General features: G+C 34.3%; 1 protein-coding gene across 1 annotated transcript in view; it reads right to left on the minus strand.

The window, feature by feature from the left end:
- Positions 1-178: 178 nt before the first annotated feature.
- LOC120340098 (uncharacterized) overlaps positions 179-20970 on the minus strand; it is a 34426-nt gene continuing 13634 nt past the window's right edge. The window contains exons 13-18 of the mRNA XM_078116453.1: positions 20729-20814; positions 19234-19745; positions 14908-14991; positions 9426-9509; positions 6502-6585; positions 179-2578 (exon numbers count right to left, since the gene is read on the minus strand). Of these exons, the coding sequence (XP_077972579.1) occupies positions 2478-2578; positions 6502-6585; positions 9426-9509; positions 14908-14991; positions 19234-19745; positions 20729-20814 (951 nt within the window). The 3' untranslated portion in view covers positions 179-2477. The remainder of the gene's footprint in view (positions 2579-6501; positions 6586-9425; positions 9510-14907; positions 14992-19233; positions 19746-20728; positions 20815-20970) is intronic.

Genomic DNA, 20970 nt, shown 5'->3' on the forward strand with positions numbered 1-20970 from the left:
CACCATCTCTGAAATTCTTCAAACGTTGATCCTTTAGAGTGTAGCTCCAGAGTGACAAATGCTTCGTCTTCCACCTAAATGGTGCCACTGCATCTTTTGATGAAGTAGATCCAATCTTCTACGTGAAGTTTCCTTCTTGCTGATTTTTCAATACAATGTACTATATTAGATTATAATATCTAAAAACACGAACAAAACATATGAAATTCAGAACAATTACTGAATTTCATATTTTCTGAACAAATTGCAAACGAATATAAGAACCTTAACAAACAAAACAGTAAATCCCCAAAGATTTCCAAACCCTAAATACAACAAACTTGATCTCTTGAAGACCACTTATGAACATCGGTAAAACAACTAACAAACGAATGTACGAACATAAAAAACAAAAACAGTAAATTCAGTAAAACTGTTATTCTGCATTTATTTAATTGCAGAAGGGTCAGGTTAGTTCCCGCGATCAAAAAACATAAAAAATTGAATACAAGAAATTTAAACTTTTGAACATCGGTAAAACAACTAACGAACGAATGTACGAACATAAAAAACAAAACAGTAAATTCAGTAAAACTGTTATTCTACATTTATTTAATTGCTAAAGATTCAGTTTAGTTCCGACGATATGAAAACATTGAAAAATTAAATACAACAAACATAAACTCTTGAACATCGGTAAAACAACGAATATAATAACATAGTAAAACAAAATGGAAAATATATGTCATTCTACTCTTTTCAAAATTGTTTGAGATTCACAGTTAATTTTAACCGAATATAAGAACATAATCCATCAAAACAGTAAATTCAGTGCTATTTTCAATTTTTCAGACTGCGAAGATACAGTTTAATTCGGACAATCTGAAAACATTGAATATAACAAACATAAACTTTTGACCATCGGTAAAAAAATTTGTAAAAGAATATGAGAACATAATAAAACAAATCAGTAAATTCTGCGTTAATCTACTTTTTTCAAACTGCAAGAGATTCGGTTTAGTTCTAACGATCTAAGAACATGGAATAACGGTACAGCAAATTTAAACATTAGTAAAACAAGTTGGAAACGAGTATAAGAACATAATAGACCAAGACTTCACTTTTTTTTCTATTCTACTTTTTTCAAGTTGCTAGAGATTCAACTATTGTTTAGTCCAGTTTGGGGCTGAGTTACCATTTTTCGTTAGCAATGGGGCAAGGCTCTTGTCATTTATACTTCCGGGGTCACGAACCCCAGTTTCAAATTTAGAAAAAGTTAAGAGTCAAAGAAGAGAATCGTAATCGTTGGAAATTTTTGTCTGTGGCTTTTTGTTATACCAACGCAAAGTTCAAATCTTTTGAACCAATCGCTGGATTGGAGTATGAGGTCGATGTTCAGGTGGAATAGAATTGTATGATACTCTTATCACATTCTAAGACTATGGTATAAGCATGTCGTCTGCGCTTTAACATTACCATGCAGATAATGAATTGGTCGCATGCATAATACCATTTGTGTAAAGCAATATTGATGGCATATTGAGGCGACAAACTTTTACGAACATTAATTAAAGAAAAAGAAAATGAGGTTCGCCAGGGGGGTTTCAGTATTTGCGATGAAAATGTGAATTCGTTTTGATAACAGTAAATGCATTCGGTTTATGAAAAGCGGACATATGGACATGGCATTATAAGTCCGTAAGCATATGATATATAATTTACCACTAAAAACAAAAATTCATGAAAAATAAAAAACATAACATACGTAAACCATAACAATTTTAAAACAACATGGAATATGTATTTACTGCGTATTCTGGCAAACGCAGATACAGAAATAACCTTTGCGTGGTATTTAAAAAGCAGCATAATTCGAAGTTTTGGTCAAAAATTCTTCACAATGTTTTAGATTATGGACAACAGCCTTTAATATTTAGACATTAATATTTCCGTCGTTACAACTGTACCAGAAGATATCTACCATTTAACAGTAAAAATCTGAGGGATCTATTTATTCAAGAATAAAAAGAAGTCAAGACAAAAAACATTGTCAAAAAAAACTCTTTGATTTCAATTCAAAATTTTGAAACATCATAATAGGGATATACGAAAATCGCCAAATCTACCCAAGAAATGGCGTTTGTTTTTTCGAAGTTTTTTTCCAAAATTAGTGCAATTTTATCACTTCATGTTTTGTGTACTATTCCTTTGATTCTCGATGAAAGGTTCAAAATAGTGCTCATTTTGTGTTTTTGTGCGCCTTTGATATAACAAGAGCCCTCGTTTTGAACATATTTTGTGCTGGTGAGTTGGTGATGACATAAAATTTTAAAAATAAGAAGAAAGTAAATGTCACTGTCCTACGTATGAGGCTAATTTTTAGTAGAAATAAAAGATGGTGATAAATCAAAAGCTTTAAAGTTGGGATAAATTTTATCTAGATTAATATTTTAGTAGTAGCGAACCAAAAATTGTTTCAGGATTTACAGAACACTTTATTATTCTTTTGTTTTACAGTGGTATTTCTTCACGTGTCCACTTCTACTGCTGCTCTGTGCAAATCTTTCACCACACACTTCACACTTGTAAGGTTTTTCACCTGTGTAAATATAAGAATAATATTATAAAATGGACATAATGCCATAAAGGGCTGAAAATTGAAACTAACAACTAGATTGTTGTTTACTTATTGGAATACATACGAGGCGAGGTTTTTTGTGATGGTTGAAATAAAGGCAACATATCATAATAATAAAGAATATTTTATCAATGAAAACAAAATCTACTGCTCATTTTATTGACGTTTCGGTTATTTTTCCATAAAAATTAATCAAAAGCGATATTGATCAATTTTATTAAAATGTATGAAGTCAAGTATAAAAATAGCTTTGTATTTGCCGAATACAATTTTTTCACAATGATTGTCTAATAGGAGCGGACATTTCAAAAATCATATCTGGTGCATGGTTTGTCCAATTTGTAAACCCTCGTCTTGGCAATAGGATGAAAAAAAATCATAAAGTACAAAAAACTTGTCGCAAATTATGAGAATAGAATGTCAATAAAATCATGTAGAGTAATCAAAAGCTTCTATCTTCCACGCAAATATTTAATTTCCGAGTTTGTCGAACAAGTTAGAAAAACAATTTCACACTGAAGTGCTGCCCGTAGACATGCCTACATATTGTATTAATAATAATGATTGCCTCTCATGACGGATAATTTGTTGCAAGTGTTCGAGTCGCTAATGTCCAACTAGATTTAAGACTCTGTAATTGGAATTGCTTATATAGTGAGAAGTTAAAACTTTCTCCAGATCTACAATCGTGATCCCCGTAATCTTTTCATGTGCTGTTAGTTCATGAGAATTCAAACTGTATCTAATATGAAGTTATGCAAAAAGTAGACCTAATACCATGATCATGTGATTTATCTTATTTGAGTTTAACTGAAAAAAAAATCCTTATGACCATGGAACAACCGTGTTGGCAGAAAAGGGGTTAACTTAGCACTTATAACAGAGTCCAATTGGAAACATGTTTAGAGCAGTGGTTCTCAACCTTTTTTAGTTTGTGGAACGGTGAACTTTCAAAATCAATCCAAAATGTCAAAAACACAAAACGTTAAATGAATGCAATTACGACAAAATCGCAATTCGCAAACAGACAATTCAATTTAATGAGAAAGCTGCTGTTGTCTATTTGATATTATACTAGTTACAAGGGGAGTACTATGTTCTCTTGAACCTCACTGTAATGATGTTCGCCATTATACCATTAGGTTCTATTTGCTACAGATCCATAACTCATCACATAAAAGACATCCCGTCCAGCGATCTTAAAATAAAGATAACTAGAGCTGCGTGTAGCTTTAACAGGCTTCCCGCGTTAAAAAAAAACTGAAGACGCGTTTTGCTCAGTGGAGCGTGAAAGCGTGGTCAGTCATGCATAAAATTCGCAATTTATGATGGGGGAGTTATTATCTGCATGTGATGTAAATTTCAAGTCTCTAAGTAGTGTCGTTCTCGAGGAGAAGATGAAAATGTAAAATCCTATATTGCTCACTGGAGCGTATCGCCGAGGTCACTCATGCGTATCCTTGACATATCGTATCCGGAACATGTCCATTAATCATTGTTATGAATTTCAACCCAATACCATGTATCAATTTTGAGAAATTGCAAAAAAACTGAAGACGTGTTTTGCTCACTGGAGCGTGAAAGCGTGGTCAGTCATGCATAAAATTTGCAATTTATGATGGGGGACTTAATATCTGCATGTGATGTAAATTTCGAGTCTCTAAGTAGTGTCGTTCTCGAGAAGAAGATGAAAATGTAGAATCCTATATTGCTCACTGGAGCGTATCGCCGAGGTCACTCATGCGTATCCTTGACATATCGTATCCGGAACATGTCCATTAATCATTGTTATGAATTTCAACCAAATAGCATGTATCAATTTTGAGAAATCGCAAAAAAACTGAAAACGCGTTTTGCTCACTGGAGCGTGAAAGCCTGGTCACTCATGCATAAAATTTGCATTTTATTGCTAGCTGAGAACTTCTGCACATTTGAGGTGAATTTCAAGTTTTTAGGACCAATTTGAGAAAAAAATAATAAAAATAAATAAATAATAATAATAATAATAATGATAAAACACAGGAATACAATAGGTTCCCTGCTGACAAGCAGCGGGAAGCCTAATAATAATAATAATAAATAATAATAATAAAACACAGGAATACAATAGGTTCCCTGCTGACAAGCAGCGGGAAGCCTAATAATTCATAATACAAATTCATTATACAAAATTTTGTTAAAAAGTATAACCATCGATTCGAATGGTATTTTATGGTAGATTTCTCATTATTTCTAGAATGTGCTATGGGCATTAGAAATAAAACTCTACAAAGTCTTAAAATATGACTACTTTTAGTTCCGAGATGTTTCGCCAATACATATCAACTAGAGATAAACTGATATTACTTATTTTGCCGATAGTCATTTGATACCAACGAAAACGATATTTGTATTGAACATTATACCAGATTGAGCACCAGGTATTTCAGAACATAGAAAGCGGTATTTGTGATTAAATGCAAAAATGACGTGTTATTGCAATCACTATAAACGATTTGAAGTACTTGAATTAATTGCATGCCAAATTGTGCTGCCTTTTGTTAAGCACAGCATAAACTTGGTGTTAGATTTTTTTATTCTAAACAACATAAAATCCGTTAGGTTATTCAGCCCATTCTTTTGTTCGCAATCACCATGCAATATTCAAAATGTTAATAACAATATTTTAGTATCGAAAAATACCGAATTGCGATAAGATGATAAATACTTCAAACAGGTAAGAATCAAGGTAAAATCAGTTCATTTGAAAGGTGATGCATTAGAGCAAAAACTAAACTCGAAAACAGTAATATCTTGACCAATGCATATGGATAGTCGTAATTTGAGTTCGAGTAACCAGTTCGAGTAACCAAAAACAAATTTTAGAAATTTTGTAATCGATTACAATCGATAATTGTAATTGTAAAAAATAAATCAATTTATATTCATTGTATTTTTATTGTATGGCTCTTTATATCAAATCAAAATATAAGGAATTAATAAAATTAATGCAATGACTGTGATAAGATATAAATATAAAAAAAAAAAAAATGCATCCTAATTTCGAAAAGCTGGACTAAACCAGATCCCCAAAGTTTGCATATTGGGAAGGATAGTGGTCTAGGCCTTCGAGGGCGGTGCTTTCCAACGTTTTTCAGTTTGAGACCTACGTTTATTGACATTTTGTCATCCACAATGAGATGTTAACAATGTATCCCAATGCAATTTACTACTGATACGAAAGTTGAGCTTGTCTTTGAATGCTTAGCCCCCAACACATCACCATTGCAAATAGTAAAAAGCAGAGTTATCAACCAAGCTCTATCATTCATTTTACATAGTTCGGCCTTATTGTTTCATGTAAGCTTTGTGGAACGACAAAAAGTTATCCAGCGGGCCGAATGGTCATCTCCTATAACCCGAAGTGAGCGATGTTAACTGTCAAACCATGTTCATCACGAAGAACAGTAATGACATCTAATAATTCCGACTTTTGAATAAGATATTGAAACCTAGGGGTAGCTGCTTGATAACCAACCGTCTTTTGTTACCCACAGCTTGCCTCATCAGGTAATTTGTGTCAATTCTTGACACTTCAATTCTTCTTTTATTGTCACATGCTATTTTTTCTGGACCGGATAATCTTAGCTAAGTAGATGTTGGATTATGTGATCTATACCATAAATCATTGACATGTCAACCACTTGGCCATCGCAGAACCAAAAATTCTGCATTGATTATAGAAAACGTTTACTGACAGTGTAACTTGAACAGAGGTAAATCAGTTCTCCCTGATAAAAAAAAAGTAGGTCCAATTTTGCTTCATTGAGAATTATACAGAAAATAGCCGGATTCTTTTTCAAATTTTCAACCCTCACATGTCCTAGTCACCAATCATCTCTTACCTGTATGTGTTCTATGGTGTCTTCGTAAGTGACCACTATACGCAAATCTTCCACCACAAACTTCACATTTGTACGGTTTTTCACCTGTAATGAAAAGAAAATAATATACACTTGGGACTTAGTTTTCAAATCTTGTACCAAGCAGTTCGAATCATGTGATATGCACAAATTATGTTGCCAAAATGGGCACCTAGGATAAGAATTTCATAATTTTCCGAGAAAGAGGAAATTCGAATCCCGAATTCTCGCCCGGGTATCATTTCATGTCTAGTTAACCAGTTATTTGTTTCAGTGTTTTATGATGGCGATGACGTGTACAACGGCGGAAAATAATTCTGCCACAATCTTGCACTCGATTATCATCCACAGGATTCAAACCCACGCAGGAAGGTATTTTTACAGATACGAAGACAAGCTTATTCCTGCCGCACATCGCGCTAACCATTTGAGTCATAATTTTCTATAATATATATCTATGCAAAAATGACGTGTAATTGCAATCCCTATAAACGGTTTGAAGTACTTGAATTAATTGCATCCCAAATTGCGCTGCCCTTTGTTAAGCACAGCATAAACTTGGTGCCAGATTTTTGTATTCTAAACAACATAAAATCCGTTAAGAAATTTAGCCCATTCTCTTGTTCGTAATCACCATGCAATATTCAAAATGTTAATAACAATATTTTAGTATCGAAAATACAGAATTGCGATATGATGATAAATACTTAAAACAGGTAAGAATCAAGGTAAAATTGGTTCATTTGAAAGGTGATGCATTAGAGCAGGCCTGCACAACATGCGGCCCACGGTGATGCGGCGGGTGATTTAGAAACACGTCACTTCCCGGGTCTAACAATCAAAGCCGACATTGTTATGCAAGCGCGCCGCTACGCCGGTCATATTCGAAATCGTGAGATTTAGGTTTTGCACTAGTTTCAAAAAATATCGAATTTTGTGTGAAATTGGTGTGCCCTTCGCGACCCCTAATATTTGTCGCTCGACCCTTCAGTTTGGGAAACTCTGATTTAGATATCTCAGTATTCAGACTGAATCACGCTTAAAACAATATCGGTATACAATCTTACACCCATTAGTGTATATTAGCAACCTAATAATAACCCCATTGTTTTTTACCAGCAGTTTATAAAACTGAAGTTTCTTTTTTGATTCAAATTTAGAACTTAAAAACAAATCCTTCATTTATGAATGGTACAGAAATACTCGCACAAAAGATTTTGCTTTTTACTGTTAAATTTCAAATAAATTGAAGCATATTTTGTAGAAAAATGTAATTTAACAGTCAAAAAAGTACAACAGAGGAAGATCTATTGCTACTAAACGGATTGTTTGTCTAGCCTACAATGGAAATATCCAATAATGGTAGATATGACATAATAAATTGTCATACATATATTTGGGACGATTTTACAAAACTGAACCCGAGTAAAATATTTTCCTGCAGTCAGTTTATAATGCAACAGGCAATACCTAATTCTAATAAAAAAGAAATATTGAAATTGAAGGGTGGGTTTTCAAGGTAGATGTACCACTAAATACATGTTTGCCATCTCATATGCAAAAATACTGTACCTTGTTTTTACTCAAGAAAATGAGATTCTTCATATTTTTAAGCTCCCCAGTAATGAAAGTGTTTCAGTAAATTTAACTGTTTCACAATATTATTTTGATTTGTAGTTCATCTTGTGAAATATGTATGTCGCAAAGTTTGCGGCCCGCAGGGCCTTTAGATTTATGCTTGTGGCCCTCGTGGCATTTTGAGTTGTGCAGGCCTGCATTAGAGCAAAAACTAAACTCGAAAACGGTAATATCTTGACCAATGCATATGGATAGTCGTAATTTAAGTTCGAGTAACCAAAAACAAGTTTTAGAAATTTCGTAATCGATTACAATCAATAATCGTGATTGTAAAAAATAAATCGATTTATAATCATTATATGAATATAAATCAATCTTATATTTTTATATCATAACATAAGAAATTAATAAAATTAATGCAATGACTGCGATAAGATATGAATATAAAAGAAACAGAATGCATCCGAACTTTGAATAGCTGGACTAAAACAGATACCCGAAGTTAGCAGATTGGGAAGTATAGTGGTCTAGGCCCTCCAGGGCGGTGCTTTCCAACGTTTTCCAGTTTGCGACCTACGTATATTGCCATTTTGTCACCCACAATGAGATGTTAATATATGAGAAAATAAACAATGTATTCCAATGCAATTTACTACTAATACAGAAGTTAAGCTTGTCTTAGGATGCTTAGCCTCCAACACATCACCATTGCAAATAGTAAAATGCAGAGTTACCAACCAAGCCCTATTATTCGTTTTACATAGTTCAGCCTTATTGTTTCTTTCAAGACTTGTGGAACGAAAAAAAGTCATCCAGCGAGACGAATAATGGTCCTCTCCCATAATCCGAAGTGAGCGATGTTAACTGCCAAACCATGTTCATCAAGAAGTACAGTAATGACATCTAATAATTCCGACCTTTTGAATAGGTTATTAAAATCTAGGGGTAGCTGCTTGACAACCAACCGTCCTTGGTTACTCGCAGCTTGCTTACCAGTTAATTTGTGTCAATTCTTGACACTTCAATTCTTCCTTTATTTTCACATAATATTTTTTCTGAACCGAATAATCTTAGCTATGTTGATGTTGGATCGTGATCTATAACATATATCACCGACATGTCAACAACTTGGCCATCGCAAGACCAAACATTCTGCATTGATTACAGAAAACGTTTACTAACAGTGTAACTTGAACAGAGGTAAATTAGTTCTCCCTGATAAATAAAAGTAGGTCAAATTTCACTTCATTAGGAATTATACAGAAAACAACTCGATTATTTTTTAAATATTCAACTCTCCCAAGTCCTAGTAACCAATCATCTCTTACCTGTATGTGTTCTATGATGGGTTCGTAAGTTACCCCTTCGGTTAAATCTATCACCACAAACTTCACATTTGTACGGTCGCTCACCTGTGATGAAAAGAAAATGATATACACTAGAACTCAGTTTTCAAATGTTGTACAATGCAGTTCGAATCATGTAATATGCAGAAATTGAGTCGCCAAAAATGGGAACCAGGGGGGGGGGGGAATTTCATAATTTTTCAGAATAGAAGAATGCCGACGTCCTAATCATAAGTCGGATCAAGAGTTCACTCCCGGGTACTATTTCATGTCCAGTTAACCAATTATTTGTTTCAGTGTTCTATGATAATCGATGACGTGTACAACGGCGGAAAATAATTCTGCCACAATCTTGCACCCGATTATCATCCACAGTTGTTGACCACAGGATTCGAACCCATGCAAGGTTTATTCACAGATAAGAAGACAAGATTATTCCTGACACAAGTCGCCCCAACCGCCAACCCTTTGAGTTTTAATTACTTATATATCTAATATGAAGCAAGAAGTAGACTCAATATCATGATCATGTGATTTATCATCATTTGAGTTTGACTGGAGGAAAAAATCCTTATAACCATGGAACAACCGTGTTGGCAAAAACGGGGTTAACTTAGCAATGAGTCCAATCGAAAACATGATTAGAGTGGTTCTCAACCTTTTTAGTTTGCGGAACGGTAAACTTTCAAAATCAAGCCAAAATGACAAAAACACAATTAAATGAATGCAATTACGACAAAATTGCAATTCGCAAACAGACAATTCAATTAAATGAGAAATTTGGCGTTGTCTTTTTGATATTATAGAAGTTACAAACTGCTCCAATATAGTTTCTACAGATCGAAGTAGAGCGCACGATTTCTCTGTTTGGTCTTAGTGCGAGATTAAATGCTTGTCTTACATACATGAATTTTACAAAAAATCAGCAGTAATTTAACGGCTTTGTCACTGAGCTCGGAATATTCTTTTCAAGCGGAAAGACAAATCTTTATGTTTCGACATTGGCGTGGTATCATAGGAAAGCTCAACCATCGTTAAGCGTTAAGATTGTACGGTTTATTATATCTTGCAAAAGAATTAACAACCAAAAGGTTTCCCTAAATTATATCGTTAAGTTACGGAACTTCTCAATTAGTTTAAATTTTAATAAGGCAAGTACCGTACTATGTTCTCTCGAACTTCTCTGTAATGATGTTCGCCATTATACCATTAGGTTCTATTTGCTACAGATCCAATCCTAACTCATCCCATACAAGACAACTTGTCCAGCGATCTCAAAGAAATATAATACCGGTAATTCATAATACAGATTCATTATACAAAATTTTGTTGAAAAATAGAACCATGGAATCGAATGGTATTTTATGTTAGATTTTTCATTATTTCTAAAATGTGCCATGGGCATTAGAAATAAAACTCTACAAAGTCTTAAAATATGACTACTTTTAGTACCGAGATGTTTCGCCAATACATATCAACTAGAGATAAACTAATATCACTTATTTTGCCGATTATCAACCGATACCAACGAAAACGATATATGTAGTGAACATTATACCAGATTGAGCACCAGGTATTTCGGAACATGGAAAGCGGTATTTGTGATTTAGATGCAAAAATGACGTGTTATTGCAATCACTATAAACGGTTTGAAGTACTTGAATTAATTGCATCCCAAATTGCGCTGCCTTTCGTTAAGCACAGCATAAACTTGGTGCCAGATTTTTTTATTCTAAACTACATAAAATCCGTTAAGTTATTTAGCCCATTCTTTTGTTCGCAATCACCATGCAATATTCAAAATGTTAATAACAATATTTTAGTATCGAAAATACCGAATTGCGATAAGATGATAAATACTTAAAACAGGTAAGAATCATTGGTTCATTTGAAAGGTGATGAATTAGAGCAGGCCTGCACAACATGCGGCCCGCTAGATACTTCTGTGCGGCCCGCTAGATACTTCTGTGAGGCCTGCGGGTGATTTAGAAACACGTCACTTCCCGGGTCTAACAATCAAAGCCGACATTGTTATGCAAGCGCGCCGCTACTCTGGTCATATTCGAAATCGTGAGATTTAGGTTTTGCACTAGTTTCAATAAATATCGAACTTCGTGTGAAATTGGTGTGCCCTTCTCCACCCCTAAAATTTGTCGCTCGACCCTTCAGTTTGGGAAACTCTGATTTAGATATCTCAGTATTCAGACTGAATCACGCTCTAAACAATATCGGTATACAATCTTACACCTATTAGTGTAAATTAGCAACCTATTAATAACCCCATTGTTTTGAAGGTTTTTTTTTAGAAAAATGTAATTTAACAGTCAAAAAAGTACAACAGATGAAGATCTATTGCTACTAAACGGATTGTTTGTCTAGCTTACAATAGAAATATCCAATAATGGTAGATATGACTAAATAAATTGTCATACATATATTTGGGACAATTTTACAAAACTGAACCCGAGTAAAATATTTTCCCACAGTCAGTTTATAATGAAACAGGCAATACCTAAGTCTGATAAAAAAGAAATATTGAAAATGAAGGGTGGGTTTTCAAGGTATATGAACCACTAAATACATGTTTGCCATCTCATATGCAAAAATACTGTACCTTCTTTTTACTCAAGAAAATGAGATTCTTCATATTTTTGAACTCCCCAGTAATGAAAGTGTTTCATTAAATTTAACTGGTCCACAATGTCATTTTTATTTGGAGTTCATCTTGTGAAATATGTATGTCGCAAAGTTTGCGGCCCGCAGGGCCTTCAGATTTATGCTTGTGGCCCTCGAGGTATTTTGAGTTGTGCAGGTCTGCATTAGAGCAAAAACTAAACTCGAAAACGGTAATATCTTGACCAATGCATATGGATAGTCGGAATTTAAGTTCGAGTAACCAAAAACAAATTTTAGAAATTTCGTAATCGATTACAATCAATAATTGTAATTGTAAAAAATAAATTGATTCATAATCATTATATGAATATAAATCAGTCTTACATTTTCATATCAAAATATAAGAAATTAATAAAATTGATGCAATGACTGCGATAAGATATAAATATAAAAGAAACAGAATGCATCCGAACTTTGAATAGCTGGACTAAAACAGATACCCGAAGTTAGCAGATTGGGAAGGATAGTGGTCTAGGCCCTCCAGGGCGGTGCTTTCCAACATTTTTCAGTTCGCGACCTGCGTATATTGCCATTTTGTCACCCACAATGAGATGTTGTCTTAGGATGCTTAGCCTCCAACACATCACCATTGCAAATAGTAAAATGCAGTTAACAACCAAGCCCTTTTTTTTTTTTCGTTTTACATTGTGGAACGACAAAAAGTCATCCAGCGAGACGAATAATGGTCATCTCCTATAATCCGAAGTGAGCGATGTTAACTGCCAAACAATATTCATCAAGAAGAACAGTGATGACATCTAATAATTCCGACCTTTTGGATAGGATATTAACACCTAGGGGTAGCTGCTTGTTAACCAACCGTCTTTGGTTACCCGCAGCTTGCCTTACCAAGTAATTTGTGTCAATTCTTGACACTTCAATTCTTCTTTTATTTTCACATGCTATTTTTTCTGGACCGAATAATCTTAGCTATGTTGATGTTGGATTGTGATCTATAACATATATCACCGACATGTCAACAACTTGGCCATCACAGGACCAAAAATTCTGCATTGATTACAGAAAACAAACTCCAAGTAAAGCCATGTTTCCAGTGACTAAAACTATTTGTGATTTGATTCTTAAAGAATGACACACTTTCATAGAGACTGGGGACTGTTTGGCACAAAACCTCAGGTTTCAGATTAAATATTTACAGTGCATGATTCCCGGCTGAATTATTTAATGAAGTCATAACTGTGCGAAGTTCAATGTAGATTCGACTTTAGTAGATATATTATTCCATGGGATGTTTTCTCATTATTTCATTGGGAGGATACGCACAGGCATCCAGTTGATCTAATGAAGCTCTAGAATAATATATCCTCAAGATGTGATACTAACATAGATAACCAAAACACACTAAGCATCATTTGAAACATTGTCTTTACAGCTTGCATTAGTATTATAAACAAGTATTTTATCTGCTATATAAATCTGATTAATTTGAAAACCAATTTTTGAATAGAGTTCCAATTTGTTTTCATTATGAAGGTGAATTATTCATTAATTCCATTATAGAATTTTGTTACCAGGTTGGAGAATGCCATAAAATTGAATGAACATGCCGGAGTGGAATCAGTTTCCTATCACACACCCCCCGCATGAAATTTTAGTGGATTTTCTACAGTCAAATTCGAGTATCAGTATATACAGTAAGCTATATAGATTTCTACCTATTCATAGAAGTGTCTCATTTTTGAATAACTTTCAATGTAATTTTTTAGTATTATTTGTCGATAATTTGGGGGAAGCAACTAAAACAGTCATGAAAAAATCTCATTGAATTCTAAATTAATGTACTGGTTACAACTGATACAAGATACAGTGATGGTTTAAACAAAATATTTCATAATCCCCTGATAAGTGAAGAAAACCATAAAATGTTACTAACATCAGATACAAAAACGGAAGTATTTCAATTTGCTTCGAATATAGATAAAAAATTATCAGAATATGAATACTTATGAATACGTATATAACGGATTTAAACAACCACAAAAGTTTTCCAATTAAATGCTGGCTCAAAGCAAATATAGCTCTTTTTTTGGCAAATCAAATTATTCACTAGTTTTGCTACTGTAAATTTCTAGGTAAACGAAAATCAGCTCATCAGTGGAAAAAACACTAATGAACAGATATCAGTTGCATAATCATGGACAAAAAATTCATACTCAGTTGGGAATTAATGATGGAGAGTTTAAACGTGGAAAGCCATAGAAAGTTAATTTCAGGTCACATTTCAAATTTACTTTTATGAACTATTTCTCACCGCATGATGTGTGACATCTTCCCAGTGCATCATTGGAACACTCAATTTTACATTGTATGAAAGGAAGGATATGGAATTTAAACTTGTGGCCATATTAAATAAGAATTCACCACAATAAAAGAATTGTAAAACATTGTTGTTGTTGAGTATATTTGTATTTTTTCTATATTTTCAAATTCAGTCATAGCTCTCGCTAAGAGAGAAGTTGCGACTGCAAACTTACGAATGCTATCCATTAACTATGTTTTGGAATGCATAGAAAAGTAAATACAAGAAGCATATTAATCATCAATATCGGACTAATAAATAAATTAAATGGTATAAATACATGGCAATAATATTCTGTGTTCCGTCGCATCTTTTGTGGTTAAAGTGCGGCTCTTTTAACAGGGAAGTTACTTCTGCGCCAACCACTACAAATTTCATTATTCTCTTGAAATCAAATATATTTCTGGAAAAGCTAATTGAAATATCATTCGATAATAGCCGATTGCAGATAAGTTAAATCATTTTTACCTGAATGTGTTCTTTGATGGGCTTGTAAGTGATCGCTTCGTGCAAATCTGTCACCACAAACATCACATTTATAGGGCTTTTCACCTGCAATAAAATTATATATAATATTATTCTACCGAAAATCAGATCAATCTGTGTAAAATGTGATTTGAAAAAACAAATTATTCGGGAAATAAGGTATTTCAGGCAAATATAGAATTAAGGATCGAAAATTTAACAACAAATTAGAAATCTTAATATAACAATTCTATCATTTATAGCATTGTTTCCCAAACTTTTTTCTGTCTGCGCCCCCTTGGATGACTTTTTAACTAGTAAACGCCCCCCTGAAAAAAAAAGTCAGAGCAATTTTATTTTTCATTCATCATTAGTATAATGTGAAGGTTGAGTCTAGTGAAATGCCACTATATTGAGAATATCTGACTCCATTTCAGTCCAAAAAAGTCTTGAGTCTCCTCGTCTGACACTGTCGAGGGAATCTCTCTTGATATGCAAAAGTGCGGTCACCAAGCATGAGCTCGTTAGAGCAATAAAAATACTTTTAATCTGATCTCACACGTGAGGATATTTCAATTTGATTCTGTTCCCAAAAAGATGGAACACTAAACGACTGAACATGGGTTTGAAAATAGAAACCAATGGTAGTAGTGCATGTTCGCTTCTGGAAATTCAGAGTTATCTAGAACGTGGAAACCAAAAATTTCTTAACTACCGGTATCTCCAAAAAAATTATTTAATTTTATTTGCGCTTTAACTTTTGTTTGCGTATGACTTTCTCAGAAGTTTCGCAAAATTTTCAACCACATAGTTTTCTGCTGAAGCGCAGGACATGCAATGGAAATGAAAGAATTCAAACAGTCAACAGTGTATACAGAACATCACGTGGTTGTACCAGGAAAGATCTGGACATGACTTGAGGGATAGATAGAGGTGACCAGTAGTTGGGCAACATAACAAGGCAACGCCCCATACATAAAATCAGACGCTTGCTTTCCTGAGAGAGAAGTCAGAAATGACATCCAGTGGGCACCCTAATTATCGGACTGAAACCACTCAGATTTTGATATGTAGGGTGTTTGAGGGACAATTTGTAGCAGGACAAACTTCAAACGCGTGGTGAACTCAAGGCTGCAATAGCAGAAATACCAAGAGAAGAGTGATTGACAATGTTGAAAAAAGAATGCAATCTTTTCAATGCCGAGGAGGGCATTTGAAACATAATTTTTGTGCAAAACGCCCTGGATTTTCCCACACTTTTGGGTACAAACATACACAAACAGTAATCAAAGTGTAGAGAAAATTGAATAATTTACTCCATTTTCATAGAAGTAATCGAGAAATTGATGGTTTCGTTTTTTGGGGACCACAATGTATAATACTGTTTTTAATATAAATCAGTAAAATATGCTGCTTAAGTCACTGTATTCGATATTTTGAACTTACGCAACACAAATGATAAACCGAATGTAGCCTTATTATCCAATGACTCAAGATCGAATAAAAACCGGTTAGATCGCAACATGGAGATGGTCCTATCTGGCGTGCTCACGTGTTGCTCTTAACAAAACCAAAATTATAACATAAGGGTGCTTATACTATCGCTTCAAAACACCATAGAACCCGATAGTAAAATGAAGCTGATATTCAAAACAGCACAACAAAACGCGCAGTGCATGGTGAGGGGAAGCGTATGGCCGTATGCGCTAGACTAGTATTATTATGAAACAATGCGGATTTAATATTCTTCGTTAAGCGAGAAATTTTCAACACCGAAATCACAAGCAAACTAGTTTGAACCCGAACATAGGAGTAAATGGAATAAGATATCATACTTCTTGCGAGTTCCCGTATTGAAGTCAGCGCCCCCCTTTTTTTGAAGTGGCACATTCATCATCGATCTTTCACTCAAAATCAGGTATCTATCCAACATTTTCAATTGGCCAAAAACACAATGTTTAGAAGACGTACATGTTCATACAGACACTTTTTCGTTATGTGTATGATACAGACGTTGCTCCTGGACTTCACCAGTCAAAGTGAGGTGATAACGAATGCGCCTTGCGTTTCTCAGCCTTAAAAAGTAAAAGCCAATGTCATGTTTAACATTGAATTAGTTTCAACCCAAGTTTTTTTTGATGTTTCTATTTTAATTTGCGTTGTTTTTTATACAGAACCTTGAAACTTTAAGGTTCAAAATTTGGCTCTGGCACTAAAAAAGGTTGAGAAACAAATGTAGATCCTCAAGCTGTGATACCATTAACACCAACTTGATCATGTATATCAGGGTGGCCTAAGGTTGCGAACCGCAAAAACTTTTGAAAATGTCTCGCAGGCCGCAGTCGGAGAAAACCCAAAAGGGGTCAAAACGTCACGGATTTATTCTCTATAAATATATTTAGGAGTGAGATTTTACCGCTCTGATCAGTTTTTTGAGGAGGATATATAAAGCCTTTAGTTATTAAATTGCTTGCTGAGAAATACCGGTATCTTTTTTCAGGTCTGGTTTTGTAATGTCTTAAAATTATATTCTTTCGTGACACATATTACTTGAAAACACACCAGATACTGTGGCTTAACGTTGTTGTAGGTAAGGAAATACGTTGCCTCCCAGTTTACCTCGGTCGCCTATTTTTATTACACTCATTGTATGATGAATTGTTATATTTGGCTAATTTTATTACTTGTAGCGTGAGCAGACCAGGTGCTATTGTCGAAGAAAAAACAAGTCCGTCTAAGTTGTGACTCCGGACCCAGCTAAAAAAACTGGATCGCGCGGCGTTAAGTCAGCTCCGGGTTCGTCACTGCTGTCAAAATAGCTAACGATTGAAAATAGAGGAGTGTTTATACTAAAATAAAGGCACAAAACGTCTCTTCAAATGAGGAGTTACTTGACGCGAGCTTAAGGTTTGAAGTTTAGATAAAAGCACGACTCATCTCAAGGGCTTGGTCCTGTCTGCACACGACAATTCATTTTCCTGGTACGGATTATAGGACGTTATTTCCATATAGGCACCGTCTCGACGTTTATAGATACAACATTGAAATTCTATGATTTTAACAAACATTAATACCGACATCGGGAGTACGAAAAGAACTATTCCCAGGTAAAATAGTTTAAAAATTATTCAAACATTTTCTGCCAAAAAATATAAATATCTGCCAATGGTTAAACAACTTTCGTGTACGCTAAAATTGTTCCGCGTGCTGCACGGAATGTGTCCGGGGGCCGCACGCAGTTTGGACCACCCTGATGTATATGTATACATGAAAGCCAGATTAATTTTCATGTTTCCAGGCTGAAAACATCAGTGATAAATGATATTTGAATCGGCATGCCTGGAAAAAATATGTTGAAACTATAAAACCGAATAAGCATAGCAAGTTAGCAACTAGCAAATGATTGGTTACTTCTATAAAGTAACAGTAAATATGGAAATAAGATGGTATTAGGTTAGCCATTTGCTAAATTATTGTGAAGGAGAAAGACTTGATCAAGCAAGCGTGACTTGAACATTAAATGTTTTATTACTAGTAGGAATTCAATAATTTTGGGAAACGCATCAATTAAATCAGCATGATCGCGAAAAACAAATTCCATACATAAGTTCAAAGTGAATAGACATCATTCCATTGGTGGAACCAAAATTTAAGGGAATACCCAAATATTCGTCTTTTCAAATATCATAATTATACAGATTCAATTATGATTTTATCCAACCAGCTATGGGTTTTGCTGAATAACCTCTATCAGGTATTTTGAATAAGTTTTCATCGTTGCCTGGTCGTATGTTACACAATGTATGGACAGAAAACAATTTCTTTTATTTTCACCCGTTTTAATTAGCAACATCATGTACTTACCGGAATATCACTAATATTTTAAAATAAAAAAGCGAACATCAAGTTTTGCTATTTTTTCACATTAATAACAGCAAAATATTTTGCTTTTCATCTCAAACTGTCATGAAAACTAATTGGTCTATAAGAATTGTGGGCTGTTCGGATTGAAGAGTTGAAAATTTCTATGCAATCTATTTTTTGTCAAATTTTAGTGTGCATCATCGTGTTCTGAGACCCTAGTTATAACATGGGTGAAGTGGTGGGCTTGGAATTCGAACCGATGGGGTTTTCAATGCAACACATTGTATTGTATTATTTCAACGTCAGTATAATATCTATTCATATTTTGGAATTGGGGTTGCATAACAAAATGTTTTGGAAAATTTAAAATCATAATTTGAATATTTTTGGCATACTCGTTGGTCATTACCCTCCTAAAACTACAAATTAGGATTCATTGCAAATCGTATTTTAATAATGTTTCACCTGTGTGGATTCGTAGATGTTTCAGTAAATTAGCTTTGCAAGTTGAACCTCTCCCACATATTGTGCATTCGAATATTTTCTGATTTTCGTGAACTGTTTTTACATGTAGTTGAACATAAGCATATGATGAAAACCATGTTAAACATTGCGGGCACTGAGCCTTTCTCATACTTTTTGACGATTTGGCATTACCAATTTTCTCAGAAGCATTTTTTGCTTCACAATTTGGAGATTTTGTAGAATTGGTGAAGTCTGATATAACATTATCCGGCAGTGGGGGCAGTTTGTATTCTGTGATTGAAGTTGACTTCTTTATAGACATAATATTGGCTTTGACTGGGTTTATTTTGAGTGCCTTATCTCTCGATGGTTTGGATGCAATTCCCATCTGTGAAGCATAGTGACTTCCATACCACACAAATAACTCCACGTTCCGTTTGACATGTTTGAATGTTCGATAATATATTTGGCCTTTATATTGAAATGCGATAAGGTTCTGTTCCTCTTCATTTCTAGAAAAAAAAAAAATATTTCAAAAGTAATGTAAGTCGCACAAACCAAACTATTTGATAAAATTCATTAGCTCTCTAACTGTCCAGAATATGCAGAGAGCGAATAAGGTTAATCATACAATTAGCTTGGGCCTCAACAGTATACGTCAAATATATGGGAATAATAAGTTAACCAAATAGCATTCCATATGAAAGGACAACTCATACATTTGGATCCATATGTAAACCCCACATATCTTGCACTATTCACATATCTCAACCAGAAACCCTACTTTGCACAATTCACATATCTCAACCGGAAACCCTACTTTGTACAATTCACATATCTCAACTAGAAACCCCATCTTTCACAATTCACGTTTGCACAATTCACATATCTCAACTACAAACCCTAATTTGTACAATTCACATATCTCAACTAGAAACCCCATCTTTCACAATTCACGTATCTCAACTAGAAACCCCACCTTGCACAATTCACATATCTCAACCAGGAACCCTACTTTGCACAATTCACATATCTCAACCAGAAATCCTACCTTGCCCAATTCACATATCACAACCAGAAACCCTACTTTTGCATAACTCGCATATCTCAAATAGCGACCCTACCTTGTTGCACAATTCACATATCTCAACTAGAAACCCTACCTTACACAATTCACATATCTCAACTAGAAACCCTACTTTTGCATAACTCACATATCTCAAACAGCGACCCTACCTTGTTGCACAATTCACATATCTCAACCAGAAACCCTACTTTTGCATAACTCACATATCTCAAATAGCGACCCTACCTTGTTGCACAATTCACATATCTCAACTAGAAACCCTATCTTGCACCATTCACATATTTCAACTAGAAACCCCACCTTGCACAATTAACATATCTCAACTTGAAACCCTACCTTACAAAATTCACATATCTCAACTAGAAACTCTACCTTGCACAATTCACATATCTCAACTTGAAACCCTACCTTGCACAGTTAACATATCTCAACCAGTTGCTTGTTTTAATATTGCTTCCATCAATATAATGAGATAGCTTGTCTTTCTTGTATATCTGAAAAATGTACCTCTATATTAATACAAGGTGGCCCAAAAAACGGAAAAACTAACAATATGTTCCAAATAGACTGGAGTCTGTTTTTTTTTGGTCACCCTATAAAAAGATTGGGAATTTTGCTGGAATTACATATTTATTCCAGAGGAGAAAGGT

The sequence above is a fragment of the Styela clava genome, chromosome 9 (genome assembly GCF_964204865.1).
Source record: "Styela clava chromosome 9, kaStyClav1.hap1.2, whole genome shotgun sequence".
Lineage (NCBI taxonomy): Eukaryota > Metazoa > Chordata > Ascidiacea > Stolidobranchia > Styelidae > Styela > Styela clava.